The 21,305-nt window shown below is 50.4% G+C and overlaps 1 protein-coding gene across 10 annotated transcripts in view; it reads left to right on the top strand.

Annotated features, from left to right (window-relative positions):
* The window catches only part of kaznb (kazrin, periplakin interacting protein b), a 118,785-nt gene that overhangs the window by 54,444 nt on the left and 43,036 nt on the right, over positions 1–21,305 (top strand). Inside the window, exon 1 of one of the 10 annotated variants that reach the window (XM_035520320.1) lies at positions 4,675–4,866. The exons of the other annotated variants lie outside the window; for them this stretch is intronic. Coding sequence (XP_035376213.1) covers position 4,866 — 1 coding nt within the window. The 5' untranslated portion in view covers positions 4,675–4,865. Of the gene's footprint in view, positions 1–4,674; positions 4,867–21,305 lie in introns of those variants that run through there. 10 annotated transcript variants of the gene reach the window in all.

Raw genomic sequence — 21,305 nt, 5'->3', positions numbered from 1 at the left:
GAGAGAGAGAGAGAGAGAGAGAGAGAGAGAGAGGGGTGGGGGGTAGGTGGGTATCCTGAGCCTGAAGGTCTGCAGCACTGCAGTGTTTTAGGGTTGCCTCCATCACTGTGGTGTGTGTGTGTGTGTGTGCGTTTGCTGGCTCTGGTGAACAGTGGGCCCCTGCCAACGATGGTGGAATGGGAAAAGCAGGCTGGCTGGAAGCTGTCGCCGTAGAAACGGCTGGCACTGTCAGCCTGTAGGGCAAACAACACAGTGGCTCTGTGAACAGCCCGCCAGGCTACCAGGGGAGTCTGGGCACATCCTCTCTGGCATCTTAATGTTGGCTTCATCTGCATACTGGCTCTGTTCAGTTAACTGAGGATTAAGGAAAGTCTCACTGCAGTGCAACACAGCACCACGTTACAAACGCACCGGAGCAGTAGCCTCCCTCTGCTGTAAGGTCACACTATGAACCGCACTTCAGATACCAAGACCGGAACGCACGGAATTGTAATTAATCTTCTCTCGCCATTTCTCCTCTACGACGTGTCGTGTATGAATTCTGTCCTCATTATGGCTTAAAGGCCCATGCTGGGTCAGCCTGGCTGGTGCTAGCACCCAGGGCGAGGCTGGCAGCCCCGGTGAGCCCAGAGGGACGGAGAGAGAGAGAGGGAGAGAGAGAGAGAGAAGGAGAGAGAGAGAGAGAAGGAGGGGGGAGAGAGAGATGGAGAGAGAATGAGAGAGTGAGAGAGAAGGAGAGAGAGAGGGAGAGAGAGAGAGAGCGAGAGAGAGAGAGAGAGAGAGAGAGAGAGAGGTGGTGAAGGACAGGTCTGAGGCTTAAGCAGGTGTTTTAAAAGCCAGGCAGGAGACTGGCAGGACCAGGAGGGCTGGCGTCCACCTGGTGGGCACAATCCATCTCGCGTGTAATCAGAACTCTTTAAGCTCTGCTGGTTTAGTGGAGCCTGTGCTTGTCGTTTTGGACTTTAATAATTCTGTTAAAAAGCAGGTAGCACTCACTACCTTTTTTGGCTAGTTTTTCCTGGTTGAGGATTTCAGTTGCGTGGTCCTCCCCCCCCCCGAGTGCTCTCGTTAGCTTTGCTAATCCACGCGAGACACAAAGCAGCTGTCGTTTCCGCCTCTCCATTCGTAGGGATTTGCTCCCTCCCTGCGCTCTCACAGGCCTTTGCCTTCCTGCCGTGCAAGAGCAAGTGCTAGCTGTGACCACACACACACACACCCCCCCCCGCTCCAGCCCCACCCCCTCACCAAACCGCAGTCGGCCCCCTCCCAACCACACCCTGTCTGTGGTCAATGGAGCATGAGGTAGCTGGTTCCACACAATAGCCCCAGGCTCGGCCTTGCCACAGAAGACGGGCTAATAACCCTGAAAACACACACACGTGGACGTTTGGAGAAGGGATCTGTTTCCATGCTGGGAAGCTTTTCCCACCTCTGATCCGTGCTGGAACACCGTCGACGGATTTTCGCAGTGCACACTTCACATCCATCTTTGGATGCCTCCCTGTAATCGTCTCTCCCAGGGGCTTAATTGCACACAAATCCGACGTCTCCCGCGCAGTCTCTGTGAGGGCTGCATCTCCAGGCTGTGCGTGTGCGTGTGCGAACAGCAGTGCGTTCAGAAGCGTCTACCGCACGGACGTGCATAATTAACGGCGTGTTCGGGAGGGCAGCTGATGAGGGCAGGGCTTCTTCATGAGATCAGCACTGCGTGGCGTGGAGAGAAGGAAATAGTGAGACAAGAGCATCCAGGCACGCGGTTCCCTGAGCATTCTCCACGGGGGGAGGGTGGAGCAGTTACGTTAGACTCCATCACTCTATCACAAAGACTAAAGAATGGGGGAGGGGGGGGGGTTCAGTTTTGTTTTGGTTTTTTTGTTTTGTGTATTTTACTTTTTGTGATTGTCTGTTTTTCTAACGTCTATCACTGTCAGGACAGCTAAAGAATCAGAGGGTCTGCTCTCTTACTGTAGAGCAGCTGGAGGTCTCATGTGTTGATCAGAGCTGCCCCATCCGTCCTGAGTGGTGACCCAGGGGCCCCTCTGGCCCTTGGAGAGACCTGGGCCCCTGCAGCTGGTGGGGCCAGCCACAGCAGCACTGATATCATCACAGGCTGATGGCTCCCAACCCAGCAGCAGCAACCACTGACATCAGCAAACCCCCACCCTCACACGTGCAGGCAGCCAAACAGAACAAGGAGATATATGAGGTGGTGGCAGCATGGGGTGGGGGAGAGAGAAAGAGAGGGGGGGGGGGAGAGGGGGGGGGAGAAAGAGAGATGAAGAGAGACAGAGGGAGAGAGAGAGGGGAGAGAGAGAGGGAGAGAGAGAGAGAGAGGGAGAGAATGAGAGAGAGAGAGAGAGAATGAGAGAGCGAATGAGAGAGAGAGAGAGAGAGAGAGAGAGAAAGAGAGAGAGAAAGAGAGGGAGAGAGAGAGAGAGTATACTAACAAATGAAACTTCTGTGGAGAAGTCAGCTGAAGGAGAAGTTGTGAAAGTAGCAGTAAACCTCTCCTTTAATCACGGTAAACATCTCCAGATCAGGTTCTGGAGCCGTTCTTCAGACACCAGTCCACAACGCCTGCTGAAGACAGCTAAACCGCCAGTCGCGTTAAAGCTCAGACACTATAGGAAAGAAAACTCCTTTTTCACTCCGGGTCGCCTCTCAATAAATTCATCCCTTTTCTTTTTCTGACGAGTTTATCCACTGCGCCGATGTGGTCCAGGGCGCTGAGGTCTTCTGGGAGCTGTAACTCTGTCTGGAGCTGGAGCGTCAGTAGAGGAGCAATGCTGGACTCCTCTGCCAGGCCTCCATCCTTCACATTCCCCCCTCAGCCCCTTCGTCACAACACAATAAGAAGTGACACGCCACATATCTTCTCGTTCTCACAGTTACAGCGCAGGAAACGAGACATTATCCATCCTCCGGTTGGTCTCTAGCCGAGCCTGGTGTTTATTAAGGCCGTGTGTCAGACCTCTTTACACGTACGGCTGAGTGAAACAGGACCTCCTGCACGTGCCTCGGACAGCTCCGCCTTCAAGGCCGCGCCAGTTAGGGGAAGAGTCGAAGCTCTGTTGGTGAGGGCGGGGCCCGGAGGGCCGGAGGGCGGGACCTGGAGGTCCAGCTCCCAAGATGCAGTTAAGCTTGACAAGATGGGAGTGGACAGACCGACTGTCGCGCTCCCTGTGTGATTATAGTGGGGCTGTGTGGCATGTGACTGAACCCCGTCCTTCTCTGTCGTGCGGGACGGGAACAGACGTGGAAGCCTGCGATTGAGGCTGGATGGGAACGTCTCTGAGGAAGCTGCAAACTTTTAACCCTGGACTGTTTGTTGCCGAGGAAGTGCCGTTCTGTTCTGTCCCTGCAGAAGCTGGACCCTTTGTTCATGGGTAGGTCATGCTCCCTCCCTTCACGGATTATAGTAATGACGGATAACGATCTGAGCGTAAGGCAGTCTCACCTCACCGTTGCCTCTCCTGACTGAACATTTTCCCCTCAAATCAACCAAATCTCGTTTGAGCCTGGACTTCTGAGGTCCGTGACATTACCGCGAGGGTGGACGGACGCATGCGCTCATTTGAAAGGTCCCAACGTGGCTCATTGCTTCGTGTACGAGACCAGGGCGGGGTGTGTGTGTGTGGGGGGGGGGGCAGTATTTGCTGTTACCTTAAATGGACAGCATATATCTGTTCTGTGACAATCTCGGTGCGGACCGCGGCTGGGAAAGGAGAGAGCGCCGAGACGTTTTCCAGCAGGTGCACGAGTGGCTAACAGCTGCTCACATCTCACTGCTCTGTTTGCATCGTCCTCCAGACTAAAACCGAAGCCAAAAACGATGTCGCCGAAGGCTTGTCCTTTGCTACTGGAAATGCGCAGACACCTTTCCGAGCAATAGAAACCGATTAAATAAATCCTCAGATTTCTCGCGATGATCAAAGCGAGCGTTGTCTTCCTGGGGCAGAGGACTGGAAAGAGACAGTGGAATGGTTTGATGGACCATCGGAGAAATTTTCATTGCCCCGAAGAGCAATTATATGATTGGCGACACGAAACAGAAATTCTAAGCGAACTGCTAAGCCTGGCCCCAAGGAGAATGGTCGCTCTTAGTCATTAGTGCTTCCTTCAAAAAGACTACCCAGTGCAGCACATTCCGCCCTTTCCTAGTGATCCCATCCCAAATGCAAAGTTTAGAGCCAGGCATGGCCTCCGTCCTCTGGACTCCAGCGTATCCAGGGCCAAGCTTCCAGCACAATCTTGAAAGCCCCTTCACACATTCTGCCCTTAATAATTTAGTCTTCCTTAATCTCTTGCCGAAGTCAAGCTGCCTCTCTGGATAGCTTTCTCTCATGAGCCCACCATTCAATCTCCCTGTCCTTCAGAAGTCTGCTTCCACTTTTTGCAGTTGTTTTTTTTTTTAATAACAGGGAACACTGCGGGCAGTGGCCCTGCAAGAAATGAGTGTCAAAATCTTTCATCTTTCATCCTGGCGATCAAACAATAGAGTTCATTCATTGTAACCGTCACATTTTGCGGATTTGTGGCTTCTCCGAGTATTCCTATTCAGCATTCTCCCACAAGTCCCATAATTAACCACCACTTTGGTCTCGGCTGCTGATACTGCTGTGGAATTTCGCCCTGAAACCAAACCGACTGTGCCTTCTTTCCTGCCTGTGGCAGGACGAGGCAAGGCGCAGTGTCGGCGGAGCATTTCTGTGCAGCACTCGGACTGGTGGAAGTATGCAGGTGCACTTACGCACGCTCGTGACACGTCTGAAAAAACGCCTGACAATGTTGAGATGGACACAGGAAACGGCTTGCGACAGGAAGTAAAGAAAGGCATGGTGAAAGGGCCATATATGACATCATAAAGTGAGTTCTTATGATATCATAAAGTGAGTTCTTATGACATCATAAAGTGAGTTTATATGACATCATAAAGTGAGTTTATATGACATCATAGTGAGTTCTTATGATATCATAAAGAGTTTATATGACATCATAGTGAGTTCTTATATCATAAAGTGAGTTCTTATGACATCATAAAGTGAGTTTATATGACATCATAGTGAGTTCTTATGATATCATAAAGTGAGTTCATATGACATAAAGTGAGTTCATATGGCATCATAAAGTGAGTTAATATAGCATCATAAAGTGAGTTCATATGACATCATAAAGTGAGTTCATATAGCATCATAAAGTGAGTTCATATGGCACCATAAAGTGAGTTCTTATGATATCATAAAGTGAGTTCATATGACATCATAAAGTGAGTTCATATGGTACCATAAAGTGAGTTCATATGACATCATAAAGTGAGTTCATATGACATCATAAAGTGAGTTCATATAGCATCATAAAGTGAGTTCATATGGCACCATAAAGTGAGTTCATATGACATCATAAAGTGAGTTCATATGACATCATAAAGTGAGTTCATATAGCATCATAATGTGAGTTCATATGGCACCATAAAGTGAGTTCATATAGCATCATAAAGTGAGTTCATATGACATCATAAAGTGAGTTCATATAGCACTATAAAATGAGTTCATATGGCACCATAAAGTGAGTTCATATGGCACCATAACATGAGTTCATATAGTAACTGGGGCCAGTGAAGGAACAAAAAAATAACTTCCCTCATAGTTGGTGTGCAGTATGCAGCACTGGGAATCTCTGCTCTTTAAAGGGTAATGCCTGCCCTGGGGCTTAGCAGAGACTTTGGAAAACCCACATCTGAGGCCGTCTGAGTCAGTGTCTGCAGTAAGAAAGAGACTAGTAGCTCCCAATTCTGCTCCAGCCCATATAGAACAGGGCGGAGGTACATGATCTTGAATGGCCTCGGGTCATATCAGAGTCATATCAGAGGCCAGGGTTTCAACATAGTCTAGCATACTCGGGATTAGAACATGCACATAAATATTTCACATTGGGGAAAGTAAAAATAACTTGGAAGTTGAGTATTTTTAAAAAAAACTTCATTTTTGACTTTCTTAAAATTCTCACAGTAGAATTTACTTTATTCATTGCTTTATTATTATTATTATTATTATTATTATTATTTATTTATTTATTTATTTATTTTAATTTGTAGGTGAATTTGCTTGTGACAGTTATATATGCAATATAAATCAGCAGCACTTTATTTTATTTAATTAATAAAATTGTTTTGATCTGTGGTTTTGCTTCCAGTTTATTCAATGTAAAATGTTCAAAGTACAAATTCTCAAAAATGGAGCACCAGTGCAGTGATGGTGTGTTCTGGTACTCCGTTATTCTGATACTCTGTTATTCTGGTACTCTGGTACTCTTGTGGTACTCTGGTACTGTGGTATTCTGTTATTCTGGTACTCTGTTACTCTGCTACTCTTCTGGTACTCTTCTGGTACTCTGGTACTGTGGTATTCTGTTATTCTGGTACTCTGGTACTCTTCTGGTACTCTGGTACTGTGGTACTCTGGTATTCTGGTACTCTGCTACTCTGCTACTCTTCTGGTACTCTTCTGGTACTCTGGTACTGTGGTACTCTGGTATTCTGGTACTCTGCTACTTTGTAAGCCTTCCAAAATTTCAACCTGTTGATGACCTGTCCTGAATACTGAGGCAAACCAAACTTGTGGGCCACACTAGTAAGATAACTGTAACAGATGATGAGCGCAAGTCTTGGTTCGACTCCTCCAGCGATCTCCCTGCCACTATCGTGGGCCGCCCCTGTTTGCAGCTTGTGTCGGTCTCGCTGGAGAAGACAGGAGGCCTTTCTGCTCACCTCTGTCTGGCGTGTTAAAGGATGACCCATCTGCTGCCAGCCCTAGCAAGAAACAATTCCAACGCCACTGCGGGGGACAGACAGGTACAGCCGTCAGGCGGAACATCCCTCCAACTCCTCCAACTTCTCCAACTCCATGTTGGAGTGTTAGAACAGCGTCTGCTTTTCCCGGCCACAGCAGAATTACAACCGTGCTCGTTTCTGCTTTCCCTGACCTCTCGCCTCCACCGGCAGATTAGCTCCAGATACTGTTCCCCCCAGCTTTGGTCTAATTAGTCATTTCAGCGCAGGCCTGGTAGGAGAAGTGCATGTTGGGTGGCTTCCACGCCGGCGTGATATATAAGGGAGAGGAGCTAGCAGCCATCTGGTGGGTAAACACGCAGTAATTGTCAGATGCAGTGGTTCGGTTCATTTCGCGGATGCTTCCAGCTCAAAGACGGAAGCACCACTTGTTGCGCGCGTCTCCCACCGAGCTCGTCAGGCCCTTGCTGCACCATTAATCGTGGAAGCACAACACGCGTCTGCCACGCTGTCACTGATCAATTGAAAGCCTTTCTAGGTTCTGGGTGCAGTCACCAAGTCGTCCCTGCTTAATAGCAGCTGCTGAGACAAACAGCGCACCCAGTCACACACACACACAGCTTCTCTGTCCTTCCCTCTGGTCTTTCCCAGTTTGGCGGTGTTTGGTGTACTGGGAGACGGACCAGTAGCTACTGGCCAGGCTGTGGTACTCTAGGTCTGTCTTCTGCGTAGCTCATGATGAACACTGAAAGCAATTGCGGTGGAACTGATGTCTACTTCTCTCCACGTCGTGAGTGAAGATATAGGCGCAGTCTGCGATGAAGTCGTTCAGTGGTGTTGAGCCATCTTTGAGACATCTCGAGCCATAAGCTTAGCGACAAACAACTGCAACTGTAGTAAACAGACTTTGTGAGAATGGAGGCGGCGAGTGATCTGAAGAGTGTCATTTGTAACTTGTTTTATTTGGGATGTTTGCCTTTTCCACACACACACTCACACACACACACACACACACACATCTGATGGATTTCATCAAACAGCAGTCTAGTTGTGGAGCTGCTCCTTATCGAGCACAGATGGTATTTGTTCTGTTTGATGGGAAAATATTCTTGGCTGTGAACCATCTCTCCTTTTGGCAGGATGGAAGGAAGAAGGAAGGGGGTGTGGCCCGAAAAGGGGGTGGGAGCATGGAGGAAATGGGGAGAATGGGCCTCCAAATGAGGGTGGAGTTATCTGTTACTGTGTATAGTTAAGGATACACATAGTTGGCAAATATTTAGTTCAGGTTTACTTCCTCAGTTTCCAACTTACGTCTGCAAAATTGTTGTTTATTTGGTGGCATGTTCTGCAGACACACGTCTCTCCCCAAATAAGAATGGTCATGGATTTTTCAGTGCCTGCTGAAATGTTATAGAGAATGTTTGTCTTGTAAGCAGATTTCTGTTCTTTTGATCTCATTGTGTTCTGTTTGCTCTCTCACTGTGTGTGTGTGTGTGTGTGTGTGTGTGTGTGTGTGTGTGTGTGTGTGTGTGTGGACACACATGTGCATGTGTGTCCTGGCAGACCCATTGGTCCTTGTGTAAATAATGAGTAAATAGAGTGTGTCAGGAATCTCTCTCTCTCTCTCTCTCTCTCTCTCACACACACACACACACACACACACACACACACACACACACACACACACACACACACACACACACACACACACACACACTGCACTGCTTGCATAAAGAACAGTATGAAAAGGCAGTGTAATTGTGAGAGGCAGGAACTGAGTGCATGGTAATGTGCAGCTAGGTTTGAGTTGGTTGGAATGAGCTGATTGAGGCCCCATCGTGAAGCATAGCAGTGACAAACCAGCCAGCAGGTGTTTACACTCACAGCTAATTGGTTTCTTATTGTTTATGCCTCGCTGTCATTGATGGAGTTCTGCAACTTTTCACAATCAGTCGAAGTTGCATGGGAAAGTCTTTCTTTCAGGCTTTCATCTGCCTCTCATTCTTTCTGTGTGTCTCTCTCTCTCTCCCTCTCTCTCTGTCTCACTCTCTCTTTTCTCATTCCAGTCTCCTTCCTCTTGCTCTGTAACAGTACACCCCTTTCACCCCAGTTCCTGCCCAGCCCCCACTGCGGTCTCACACTGGTTCTTAAAGGAGACATTGCAAGTCAACAGAATAAACACATAACTAGTCGTGGGATCTACCAGTCGCAGAAATTCTTGACGGCGTTGCGGAGTGTTTGCCAGGTCTTTCCGTGAAACGTGTCCCCGCGGAACGCCCCAGCGCGTTTAGGTAAACACTCCGCTGTTGTTGTTTGTTTAGAAAATACTTCGGAGCTTTCTAAGCCACTCCTCCACTGAGGTGGCCAATGAGAGCAGAGGTCATTAGCATACAAAAGGAACACCCAGAAAATGACCTTTCCTTCACAGTGGAGAAACTGACACCATGGAAAACACAGTACAAAAGTTGAATTAGGGAGGGATTTTTTTTTTTCTTTGGTCCTTTTCACAAATGCCTTTCAAAGCGTGCAGGGAACTGTGTTAAACCGCGACAAAAAAAAAGAGAATGTCTTTTTTAATCACTACCGTAGGTGATGGCTAACTCCCCTCAGCACAGAGTAAGGCACTTACACATGCTGGGTACCTGTGGAAGTTTCTGGAAATCACAGAGTGCGACATGGAGCCGGGGTACAGGGAACCGGGGCCCTAGACTTCCTCCCCTCCCCGCGTGGCTGGCTTCGGAGCTCGGGCCGACGAGCAGCTGTGGAGTCCCACAGGTGAAGCCCAGCGCCGTGGGCTGTGCTGGAGTGGAGGTAGAACAGAGGTGGAGGGCAGAGGGTGGAGCACACTGCGAGGGCGGAGGCGGGGAGGATTACTGGAATTGTGCTGACCGCCTGAGACGACATCTCTTCAGCAACATGGTAAACGGGCGGCGAGGGAAGCCCATCTGGACTCCATTAAACCCACCGTGCTAGAATGACCTCAACATTTAGTGCCAGTGTAAGCTTCTAACTGGCTTGGGGTTTGTCCTTCCTTTTTAATTGCCATCTCTCTCTCTCTCTCTCTCTCTCTCTCTCTCACTGTAAAATGTAAAAACCTTTGGTATATGAGACATGGCTGTATTTTACCCTCAAAGACTCTGTAATCGCTGCCACTTCAGCGCTGCCTCCCAGGCCAGTAAGCCTGTGCTTGCCTCTGCTTCTTCAGCTGCCTGTAGAGGGCGCTGGAGGTCAGCCCCCACCGAGGCAGGACGCAGGACGCTCCGAGCCTGAGAGTTCCCAGCAGCCCTGGTACTTATGACACGGTGAGGCTCTGTGAACGTGGTGAATACAGTCACCGTTAATCTACATGTTCAAGACACCAGCACAGCTACAGAGGGAGAAAGTAAAAATCAGTACAGAGAGAGAGAGACTTTTGTTGTATTAGCACAACATTTGAAAAATTGTCCAAACTCTAAACCAGTGTGAAATAAGCAAAGTAAATGATGCAGAGGCGTATCCTATGAACGTTGGGTGGGTGTGGGTAAGGTTGGGAAATGCTGCAGCGTATATACTGCTGGGCATGCAGAAGCAGGTGGAGGACAGGCAGGTGGAGGACAGGCAGGTGGAGGACAGGCGGGTGGGCGGGGCTTGCCGGGCGAGTCAGAGCTGATTGGACGATTTCCGTCGCCCATCATACTTAGCATCAGGAAACGGCAGTTCACTCCGCAGCCGTAGGAAAGCGCCAGCCCAGACGGCAAACGTCAGGGTCACGGTCCTGGTTTGTCCGCCACAGCTGTTCGGTGATTAGCGGCTGTGTCGCGCCTCCGGGGCCGCGTCTTGCGCTTAACGTGCTCAGCACTGTGGCGACGCCGGTTAGCTGCAGCACCGCTCGAGTCACCCTCCGCGCTACCGAGCAGTTTAAGCAGACTTGATTAGGAGACAATGAGCTTTGTGATCTGCAGGGAGAGATGGATGATCGGACTTGTTATTAGTTTAACACGGGCACTGCAGTGCACGGCGTCTTATCTGTTGCCTAAAGAAAGTTTCAGGCCCTCCAAATGTTCTCCCTTTTATTCACATTTACCGAACGCAACCTTCCAAGGATCACTAACTGGCAAATTAGCCGTCAGCGTTTAGCATTCTAATTTAGCTTTCGAGTGTCATTTGACTAAAATTACACCAGGAGAAAGTTCTTTGCTTGGGGAAGTTGGCAGTCAGCGAGGCAGGCGTTTAATGAAAGACCAGGCTTGCATTTACCTTCTGCCATCGCTTGTCCAGAGCTTACCACACGCCCGCTAATCTCTCGTTTTAGTAACTATACAATATTCTCTTCAGTGCAGTACATCTGTTCTGCTCACATGTTTTCTTTGAAAAGCGGGATTAAAATTTAAGCATGTGCTTTTTTTCGCTCCCTCTTTGTTTGGGTTTTCGGGGGCTTCCTTTTTTTTTTTCTTTTTTTTTTGCACGCAAGTGTTGCTTAGCAACTACGGTGTGGCGGTATGCCGTAGAGCCTAGTGCCTACCGTGGCATTAGAGACGATCCAGGCGCTGCCATATAGATCATAATATACAAAAAAATATTTACGCTTGCACCGTTACGTATGACATCAAATGGTGCGTGTGGGTCCCCAGACCTGCAGATGGCTCATGTCATCCCAGCAGCTCCACAGCCAGGGACTCGGTGCACACAGATGACACAGGGGGTCTCTGGCTGGCTGTAGGATTTTCCTAACACTTTTCTAGTTGGTTTAGCTGAATAACTTTTTTTTCTTCTTGGGGGCTGAGCACTGTGGCCAAACCGTGTAGCGTCTCCGCGTGCTCCGGGGCTTGTGGGAGAAAAGTGAGTGTGTGCCGCTCCACTCCAAAGTATGGAAGCGTGCCGGCGAATCTCAGAGAGCCAGTCATTTACTTACAACTGAGCAGTGCTGTGTGCAGCTCTCAGTATTCCTGTCTGTCATATTCCCTTTGGTCATGGAAGCGTTTTATGCTGGTGGCATGGGTTTAAGATGTAGCGTTTGGGAAAAAAACATATTGGAATTACTTCTTAAAGACAGGCGTTTGCTCGGTAACAAGATGTGAAAAGACATTTGCATGTGACCTTTTCAGAACCTGTTTACATATTGCAGTGTGGACAAAGGGCAGGTCAGTGTTTCAAGGCACTTTGCGGAGGGCGCATTGATTGTTTTAATCTGGAAGTATTTCAGATTACAAGCAGGACTGGTTTGGTGAAATCTTCAATAAAACGTATGCGGAGGCCTCAGTAATTAGGGGACCGCTGGCGTTAATCATATGGCGCTCAGGGGGGCATCGAAAGCGTTCTGCAGGGGGCGGAGCTTCATTTTAAGCTTATTTATGTTATCCAACCTTCTAAACGTGTTCCCCTCCTAAAGTCCGTCTGGTTATTTCACGTGTGTTGGCTCGTGTCTGTGACGTGTCTGTCAAAAAAAATGGCACCAGCAGGAGGCGATTGATTCTCATCTCCGACGGGTTTCCGCTCCCTGGTTTGAGCTGTGATTTGGATGGGAATCCGCTCCTGCCGGAACCTTAAAGGCTCGCATATTCCCAGGTGCTTATTTAGTGAGCGTAGTCACCACTCAACCCTCTTACCGTGAAGCTAATACATAAATTAAAAAAATAACCTTCAAACTCTTTCAGTTCTTTAAAAAGCCAAACAATTTCACAGTTGGTTTCATCACCCAACCCCACCATTTTTCTGTCTCTTTTTTCTCAGATCTTCAGGTGTTGTCCTGACCATGCCCACACGCCCCCGCCATGTTGCGGTCCGTCTGAGCACCTCTTGGTGCCGGCGATAACCTGATCGATCTGCATGGCCCATGTCACTGCCTGCAGACGTATTGGCTGTCACTTGCAGCCTGGCCTTTGTTCTCTGGCTCCCATCAGTCGAAACGGACTCCTCTCTGGAAAGAAACCCTAGTCATTGCCCGCAGAGGCGTGTTAATTAGTCCCATCAAACGATTGGGGGATATTTGGGAAGGGCAGGGTGAAGACTCAGGTCTGAGAGAGCCATAGATGGTTGCTCTGTCTCACAGGTGTAGTAATGAGGAGATCAATCAGCCCCCTGCTTGCAAGGCTGCCCAGGCTTAGTGTTAATCACACGCGGGTCACGTTAGAGTCATCGCATGCGAGGAAGCATCTGTCTAGATGGCGTGAGCTGAGGGCAGCATGCAGAGACCTGCCTCCGCACACACATGGGCTCCTACCGGGCTACTGTTGAGGTGTTGGGGGAGGGGTGGGGTGGGTGTGGCTTGACTAGGAGCTCTGCTGACTCATTGGTCTGTGGACGCAGGTATCCTCCCTGGGTGGATTTGACGACTGATCTCATAATGACTCACTAATTTGTCGTCCTAAGTGTTTGTGTTTTTCTGGTGTGGGTAGGAGCTATGGAACAGAGGCTGCAAGCCTACTACCACAAACTGGAATCAGGGATCAAACATCAACACATATCAGCCTATTTGCTTATACTGCCAAGCAACCATTAATTGAGCAATTAATCCTAACTATGTGCTGGTTAGGGGCAGCGGGGCCAGCTCCGTAAACTGGCACCTAATTGCCCTGATGGAGCGGCGCTATGGAAACATCGCTTGATGGTTGCGTGCGTATCCCACGGATTTGCTGTGCGCTGTACTTCGAGCGTTCCAACTGATTTTGTTAAATCCGTTTGAGGTCGGAAGTCATTAGAGTTTCGTTTATTTGCTCCATGAGCGGTCATGTGAAGTTCATACTAATTGTGGCGTTTAGCTGATGCACTGTTGGAAAGCTTTTTGCACGAGCTGTGCTGCACCGAGCCGACAGCACAGTAAACTGGAAAGTCATGAAACTGAAATTCACATGCAGTTTAAAGAGGCTCATTGACTGCAGTACATTCCTTTAGCGCGCATTGATCTTTGCACGCCTGCCTACGTGTTGTCTCTGGAATCTCAAATGCAATTATCAAAATCACATTACAGAAGCATTGTCTGATATTTCAGCGTGCCGCAGTTTTGTAATTTAACACAGGAAGTCTAAAGCAATTAAACGTCCAAAAGGTGTAAAAAGTATGGCAGGCATTCTAATGCTAAAAGGAGTCGCGTTGCTTCACGCTCTCCTCTGGAGATACAGTGCAGTGCCGTGAAGCCACGCCCACCTGCCCTATAGCTAAGGGCAGCCACGCCCACCTGCCCTATATCTACAGGTGGACCCGCCCACCTGTCCTATATATAAAGGCTTGGCAGTGTTAGCTGCCTAGCTTCCCCATCCGTCATCATGTTAACTGGCAGCACCGTGTACCGGCGCACTAACTACAGGCTCCAACGGGAGAGGAGACAGTTAAAGAGGATGAGGGGTCTCAACAGGGTGCAGAAGAGACTTGCGTTTAGACTCGCTCGTGAGTGAATTCTGTCACTCAGGCTCCTTCCAACAGTGCGCATTCCAGCGGCTGGATCATTTTTAAGATTCGTGTCTCCACCCCGACTCCCAAACACCCAGCGCCCTGCCTCGGAGATCACCCTCCCATGGGCAGAACCTCACAACTCGCCTGTGGTCGGGTAGAAACGAATGCTAGCAATATTCCAGTGGCAGTATTGCACCTCTGTTGAGCGGGCAAAGAAATTTTGTTTCATAAGCAAGTTTGTCGTACCGCGGGATTCGTTCCGAGGGTGAGATTATGGATGGATGGTGGTTTTGTAGTAGACAGATCGGTACTCACGTCTAATGTATGTGTTTTGGTCTCAAGAAAATGTCTTTTCCTAAAAGATGGAAGTTTCTGAAGTTTCTTTCCTTCTTTATGTTTCTGAATGAATAATTATCTGACTGTGAAGTCCTCTGGAACACCCACAGACTTCATACAGCTCCAGAAGTGTTTATAGATGAGTACCTGACACATCATTCTTATGAAGTACCTTAATATAGTCATATGAGCACGCAGCATGAGGCTGCCTGTTTAACTCACTAAGAACCCCTCGTAATCTTTATATCTTTATACTTCTTGCATTAGCTGTTGTTCCATCATAAATTTCTGTCAGGACTGAAATTAAGCAGGATTAATCTGGTACTCTGGATCTCACTCTTCCACACCCCGATCACTCAGATTAAACAGGATTAAGGCGGTACTCTGGGTCTCACTCTTCCACACCCAGATCACTCAGATTAAGCAGGATTAAGGCAGTGCTCTGGGTCTCACTCTTCCACACCCTGATCACTCAGATTAAACAGGATTAAGGCGGTACTCTGGGTCTCACTCTTCCACACCCCGATCATTCATATTAAGAAGGATTAAGGCAGTACTCTGGGTCTCACTCTTTCACGCCTCGATCACTCAGATTAAGCAGGATTAAGGCGGTACTCTGGGTCTCACTCTTCCACACCCCGATCATTCATATTAAGCAGGATTAAGGCAGTACTCTGGGTCTCACTCTTCTACGCCCTGTTCACTCAGATTAAGCAGGAGTAAGGCAGTGCTCTGGGTCTCACTCTTCCACACCCCGATCATTCATATTGAGAAGGATTAAGGCAGTACTCTGGGTCTCACTCTTCTACGCCCTGTTCACTCAGATTAAGCAGGATTAAGGCGGTACTCTGGGTCTCACTCTTCCACGCCCCGATCATTCATATTAAGAAGGATTAAGGCAGTACTCTGGCTCTCACTCTTCTACGCCCTGTTCACTCAGATTAAGCAGGAGTAAGGCAGTGCTCTGGGTCTCACTCTTCTATGCCCTGTTCACTGAGATTAAGCAGGAGTAAGGCAGTGCTCTGGGTCTCACTCTTCCACGCCCCATTCACTCATGCAGACATTATGGGGATGTGAAGTGAGAGATGCTGTGTGAGGCTGTGAGCACTCAGGCTCATTATAGCACACTGCAGGGGGAGTGCCAGCATTGATCCATGCACACACATATGCACGTGCACGCATGTGCACACACACACACACACATGCACACATGAGTACCTGGTGCTCTGGTTCACACACACACACACACGCGCACACACCAAGACACCTCCTAAGCACCGCGGATGTATTCCAGCCACGTCTCCTGCCCAGATATCGATCAAGCACCAGTATGTTACTTTCATTTCCCTGTGTCGCTCTTCCTGGTAACAGCAAAGGAAAGGCCTAATGTCATCAAAGCAAGTTAGTTGGGAAGAGGAGAGACGTGTGCTGAGACGTGTGCTGAGACATGTTCCTGGACACGTTCCCTGACGCTTTCCCGGACGTGTTCCCTGACACGTTACTGGACGCGTTCCCACGCCCACAGCTAGTCTCCCCTACACCCTGCCCACGCCCACAGCTAGTCTCCCCTACACCCTGCCTACGCCCACAACTAGTCTCCCCTACACCCTGCCTACGCCCACAGCTAGTCTCCCCTATACCCTGCCCACGCCCACAGCTAGTCTCCCCTACACCCTGCCTATGCCCACAACTAGTCTCCCCTACACCCTGCCTACGCCCACAACTAGTCTCCCCTACACCCTGCCTATGCCCACAGCTAGTCTCCCCTATACCCTGCCCACGCCCACAGCTAGTCTCCCCTACACCCTGCTTACGCCCACAGCTAGTCTCCCCTACACCCTGCCTACGCCCACAACTAGTCTCCTCTATACCCTGCCCACGCCCACAGCTAGTCTCCCCTACACCCTGCCTACGCCCACAGCTAGTCTCCCCTACACCCTGCCCACGCCCACAGCTAGTCTCCCCTACACCCTGCCTACGCCCACAGCTAGTCTCCCCTACACCCTGCCTACGCCCACAGCTAGTCTCCCCTACACCCTGCCTACGCCCACAGCTAGTCTCCCCTACACCCTGCCTATGCCCACAACTAGTCTCCTCTATACCCTGCCCACGCCCACAGCTAGTCTCCCCTACACCCTGCCTACGCCCACAGCTAGTCTCCCCTACACCCTGCCTATGCCCACAACTAGTCTCCTCTATACCCTGCCCACGCCCACAGCTAGTCTCCCCTACACCCTGCCCACGCCCACAGCTAGTCTCCCCTACACCCTGCCTACGCCCACAGCTAGTCTCCCCTACACCCTGCCTATGCCCACAACTAGTCTCCCCTACACCCTGCCTATGCCCACAACTAGTCTCCTGTATACCCTGCCCACGCCCACAGCTAGTCTCCCCTACACCCTGCCTACGCCCACAGCTAGTCTCCCCTACACTCTGCCTATGCCCACAACTAGTCTCCTCTATACCCTGCCCACGCCCACAGCTAGTCTCCTGTATACCCTGCCCACGCCCACAGCTAGTCTCCCCTACACCCTGCCTACGCCCACAGCTAGTCTCCCCTACACTCTGCCTATGCCCACAACTAGTCTCCTCTATACCCTGCCCACGCCCACAGCTAGTCTCCCCTACACCCTGCCTACGCCCACAGCTAGTCTCCCCTACACCCTGCCTACGCCCACAGCTAGTCTCCCCTACACCCTGCCTACGCCCACAGCTCCATTCTCTGCCCTCTTCGCACTTTGAATCACCTTGATTTTGTTACACGCTTGACTGTTACAGTAACGAGCTGGAACAGGCCCATTCGACAAGTATATCAGAGGCATTTAGCACATATGTGCCACGACGTCTGGCTGCTCTGGTAATGAAACGCAACACATTTAATGTCAAACTGCCAAATAGCAGCTTTCCAATCTGATGCTTCGTACGCAGTGTCTCGCATATGGTTCATCAGCGCGTGCTGTGAATCAGTCGCTCGGCCTCACGCTGGGGAGCATATTTCAAAAGATTTCCACTCCGAGCACAGTCTGGGCACTCCAGCGCTGCTGTTTGAACATCTTCGGTTTTGTCCGAAGCCACAGCGAGGCAGACGGGATCTTTTGATCTATAATTCAGCGAGTGCAACCGTGTTTTCTGGTTCTGGAGGTTCGCTACTGTAAACATGCCCACTGAGTCAGTGCACCTGAGATCGCGCGAATGCAGTCAGCATCACGGGCTCTGGTCAATTACTCAGACCGGCTGAGCAACACGTATATTGAGAGAAGCCTCCTGCGCCTCCCCAGGAGGGTTCTCAGATGTCATGCTGTTGTTTCTGTCCTGCTCTTCTTCCTCCTCGACACCCCCCTCTGCATCACCGGTCCCGCCAACACCCGCTCGGCTCTCTGGGAAATGAGGTGTGCTGAGCCCAGGAGTGCGGGCGACGTGCAGGGCAGTTGGGGTGGGCAGGTGGGGGCTCCAACCCTCCAGGGTGTCTCTGCTGGTGGGGTCACCTGTCTCACAGGCAGTGGGAGGCAGGAAAGGACCGACATTTGGCCCCTCTGTATTTCTGTGTTTGTGTGTGTGTTTGTGTGTGTGTGTGTGTGTGTGTGTGTGTGTGTGTGTGTGTGTGCAATAGGAGAACTAGGGGTCACAGGGTCCCCTGCTCTCCAAACCTCCACTCACACCTAGAAAAGGTGTGTCACACCTAGCGCACCCTGGCACTACACAGTTCCACCTTCCCCTCCCAGATGCTAGAAACTGGTCCCTAACCTTTTTCCCAAAGCGGAGGCCTCAGGCTGTGGTCGTGAGGGGCCGTGACCGACTGTCTCTCCCTGCTGTGTCTGTGCTGGACGTCTTCCAGGCAGAATTTGCCACTTTAATCTTCTCTTTAAATCCAATTTCATCTTGCCAGCTCAGTCCAGACAAGCTTGCAGGTCAGGGAGATGAGAGCCCAGCGCAGGGACTCCCTACCAGATGTGTGTGTGTGTGTGTGTGTGTGTGTGTGTGTTTGTGTTTGTGTGTGTGTGGGTGGGTGGGTGGGTGTGAAACATTAAGTTACTGTGACAGAGAGCTCAGGTGTGTATGGGACTTTTTTCTTTATCAGTGCAGTCCAGTGTTTTTAGCACTCCGTGGATAATGAATGCGTGGCTGTCTTTGATGGGTTCCATTGTGAAGTTCACGAGGGTCTCGCTGTCGCTTTTCTACCGAATTATACAACGTTAAACTTTCACAGGGTGACTGAAGTATAACTGGCAGCGCGAATAGCGCCGTTGGGTAAAAACTGTCAATCAAAACACAGGGAAGTGTCTTGGAGCCACAGCGCCACACGTTTGCTGATATCCTGCTGTTTCTTAGCTACACTCTACCAGCCAGCACCAGTGGACCGCAGAGTCTACAGCACCAAGAATGAAGACAGACATGGACCGTGGTCATTGGGTCAGGCGATAGGGCAACTGGCAAGAGTTTTGGCACAACAGGGTTGCGCCTGCTGTTTTGGCCAGAGGAGGACGGAGCCCCCCCTTTGAGTCTTGGTTCCTCTCCAGGTTTCTTCCTCGTGCTCTAGGGGGTTTTCCTCGCCACTGTCGCCCTTGGCATGCTCGCTGGGGGCTTGGACTCGGACGTCTGTAGAGCTGCTTTGTGACAACAACCATCGTAAAAATTGCTAGATAAATAAATTAGACTTGACTTGACTGGTTTTGCGGGGTGCAGGGCGAGACAGCTACCCAGGGACAGCTAGCATGGCCCCACAGCGAGCTGCAGACGGACACAAGTCTCTCCAGAACGACTGGAGAACCGCGGGATGCTGGCTGTCTGACATTTCGCTCCACTCCTGTCCTGTCTGCACCGACAGCCGTAAACGCCAGATTAGAATCAGCAGAACGGCAGACATCTGGCCAGGGCCGCCAGACCGGGGCCGGCCAGGCTGTACGCCAAAGCGAGCCTCCAAAGAGCAGGTTCGAACGCACAGCTGGTCCATGGCGGGCGCAGGGTGGATTTCTGATGAGCACAATGCCAGGATGAATAAATATACAGCGTTCATAAAACAGTGATCGTCCTTTTTAGACCTCCTCTCTGTTCACTTCGAACACACGAGAACAGTAGAGAAGGAAGTGCACAGACAAATTGGGGTGTGTGAGTCTCGATGACGAGGGCCATACCGCCATCACGTCCCTGAGCGGCGGGGGTTCGGCGTGGCACTGGGTGAGATTGAAATGTCAAGCTCGCGTGACCTTTCTCTCACATCCCCTGTGTGCGCTCGTGACCCTTAAACACCGGCACGGATCATTAGCATCCGGCGGAGCCCCACGTCTCGTTCCGCCCCGGCTGCCGGTCAAGTGCCGAGCCTGGGTGAGCGGGCAGCCACTCAGAGCCGGGGGGCTTGGGGGGGCGGCACTCGTCTCCGGCGTTGTTTTGGAATTCGTTGGTTCCCGTGAAACGTTTCTGTAGCCGACGTCCTAATCAGGAGTCACGGAGGCGCGGAGAACTCACAATGCACAAAGACGTTTCACAATCGGGGGTTTTTTGTTTGTTCCAGCGCTGCCTCGCAGTTGTCGAAGCTCAGTGTTGCCTGATGTCAGACCTCACCAACTTTTCTCGGGGGGTTTTGAATGGAGGTCCAGGGTGTAACCGATCTCCCATCACACCTCCACCACCCAATGCTCAACCCTTCTCTAGCTCTCCGCCAGACAATGACCCCTACGCCCGCCTTTCTGCTCCGATCCCTGATAACCGGGTGGATTAGGGGGGCAGTTTTGGGGTGTGGGGGGCTCTAGCCTGTGACTCACGCTGATCAATGGTTCTGTTTTGGACGCCGCCGAGCCGAAGATGCCCTGAGCAGCGTGGTCTAGCGTCAGCACCCAGCCTCTCAAAGCTGGCAGTGGCCTTCGGCTTCTGCACTGGGACTGGAACCTCCTCCCACTGGCCGTGTGTCCTGATTGGACAATGAGTGTGATCAGACCTGATGAGGATGGACGGCGCGTTGCAGATGGGAAGTGGTCGGGGAGATTTGTGTGTGTGTGTGTGTGTGTGTGTGTGGAAGGGGGGCATGGGCGATGTAAAGACGCGGAGCACATCAATGTGGAGTGGAGCATGACCCATCTTTCCTTCGCTGGTTTGTCATAAGACAAAACTCACTGGTGCACCGGAGATGCTGCGCGCTCACACGCTCACGCAAGCGACTGGATTTGCATGTATTTGCATTAAACCCGCACGAGAACGGCCTGAAACGAATCATAAACGGAAAATTTTGCTAAAATTGTTCAACTTCTACCTCTAAAAGGCAATTTGCTTAACAGGAGCGCAAGGATGGCCCTGACGCAGGCTAGAACGCGCTCTGAGCGCCTCGCCCCACGCGGCTCTGTCTGTCTTCCAAAACGTGCGTTTTACGAGCACTCTTACGCTGATTGAGCTTTCTTCGTTTCTCTCTCATATTATTGTGAGATTGCTTTTTGCGGGGAGCTTCTCTTTGTCGTGTGTCTTCTGTGAACAGCAAATAAAGCAGGTGCTGGAAGGAGAGAACAAGGAATGAACCTCATCCGCTGCTGCTGCCCTGCGAAGCATGCTTTGTGCCCAAGACCGTCAGTGTTTGGATGTTTGTTGCTGTTTGTGAGTGTATATATTTGTATGTGTGTGTGTGTGTGTGTGTGTGTGAGTATGTGTGTGTGTGTGAGAGAGTGTGTGTGTGAGAGTGTGTGTGTGTGAGTGTGTGTGTGTGTGTGTGTGTGTGTGTGTGTGTGTGTGTGTGTGTGTGTGTGTTGGTCAGTTACATCATTAGGGTTCCTCTGCTCATTCTAAAGCAATATTATTGTGCACAAGCCACAAGGCAAAAGAAATTCAATTC

This window comes from Electrophorus electricus, chromosome 20 (assembly GCF_013358815.1).
Source record: "Electrophorus electricus isolate fEleEle1 chromosome 20, fEleEle1.pri, whole genome shotgun sequence".
Taxonomy (NCBI): Eukaryota; Metazoa; Chordata; class Actinopteri; order Gymnotiformes; family Gymnotidae; genus Electrophorus; species Electrophorus electricus.
Note: the sequence above shows the minus strand (reverse complement) of the source record. Positions and strands in the feature narration are given on the sequence as shown.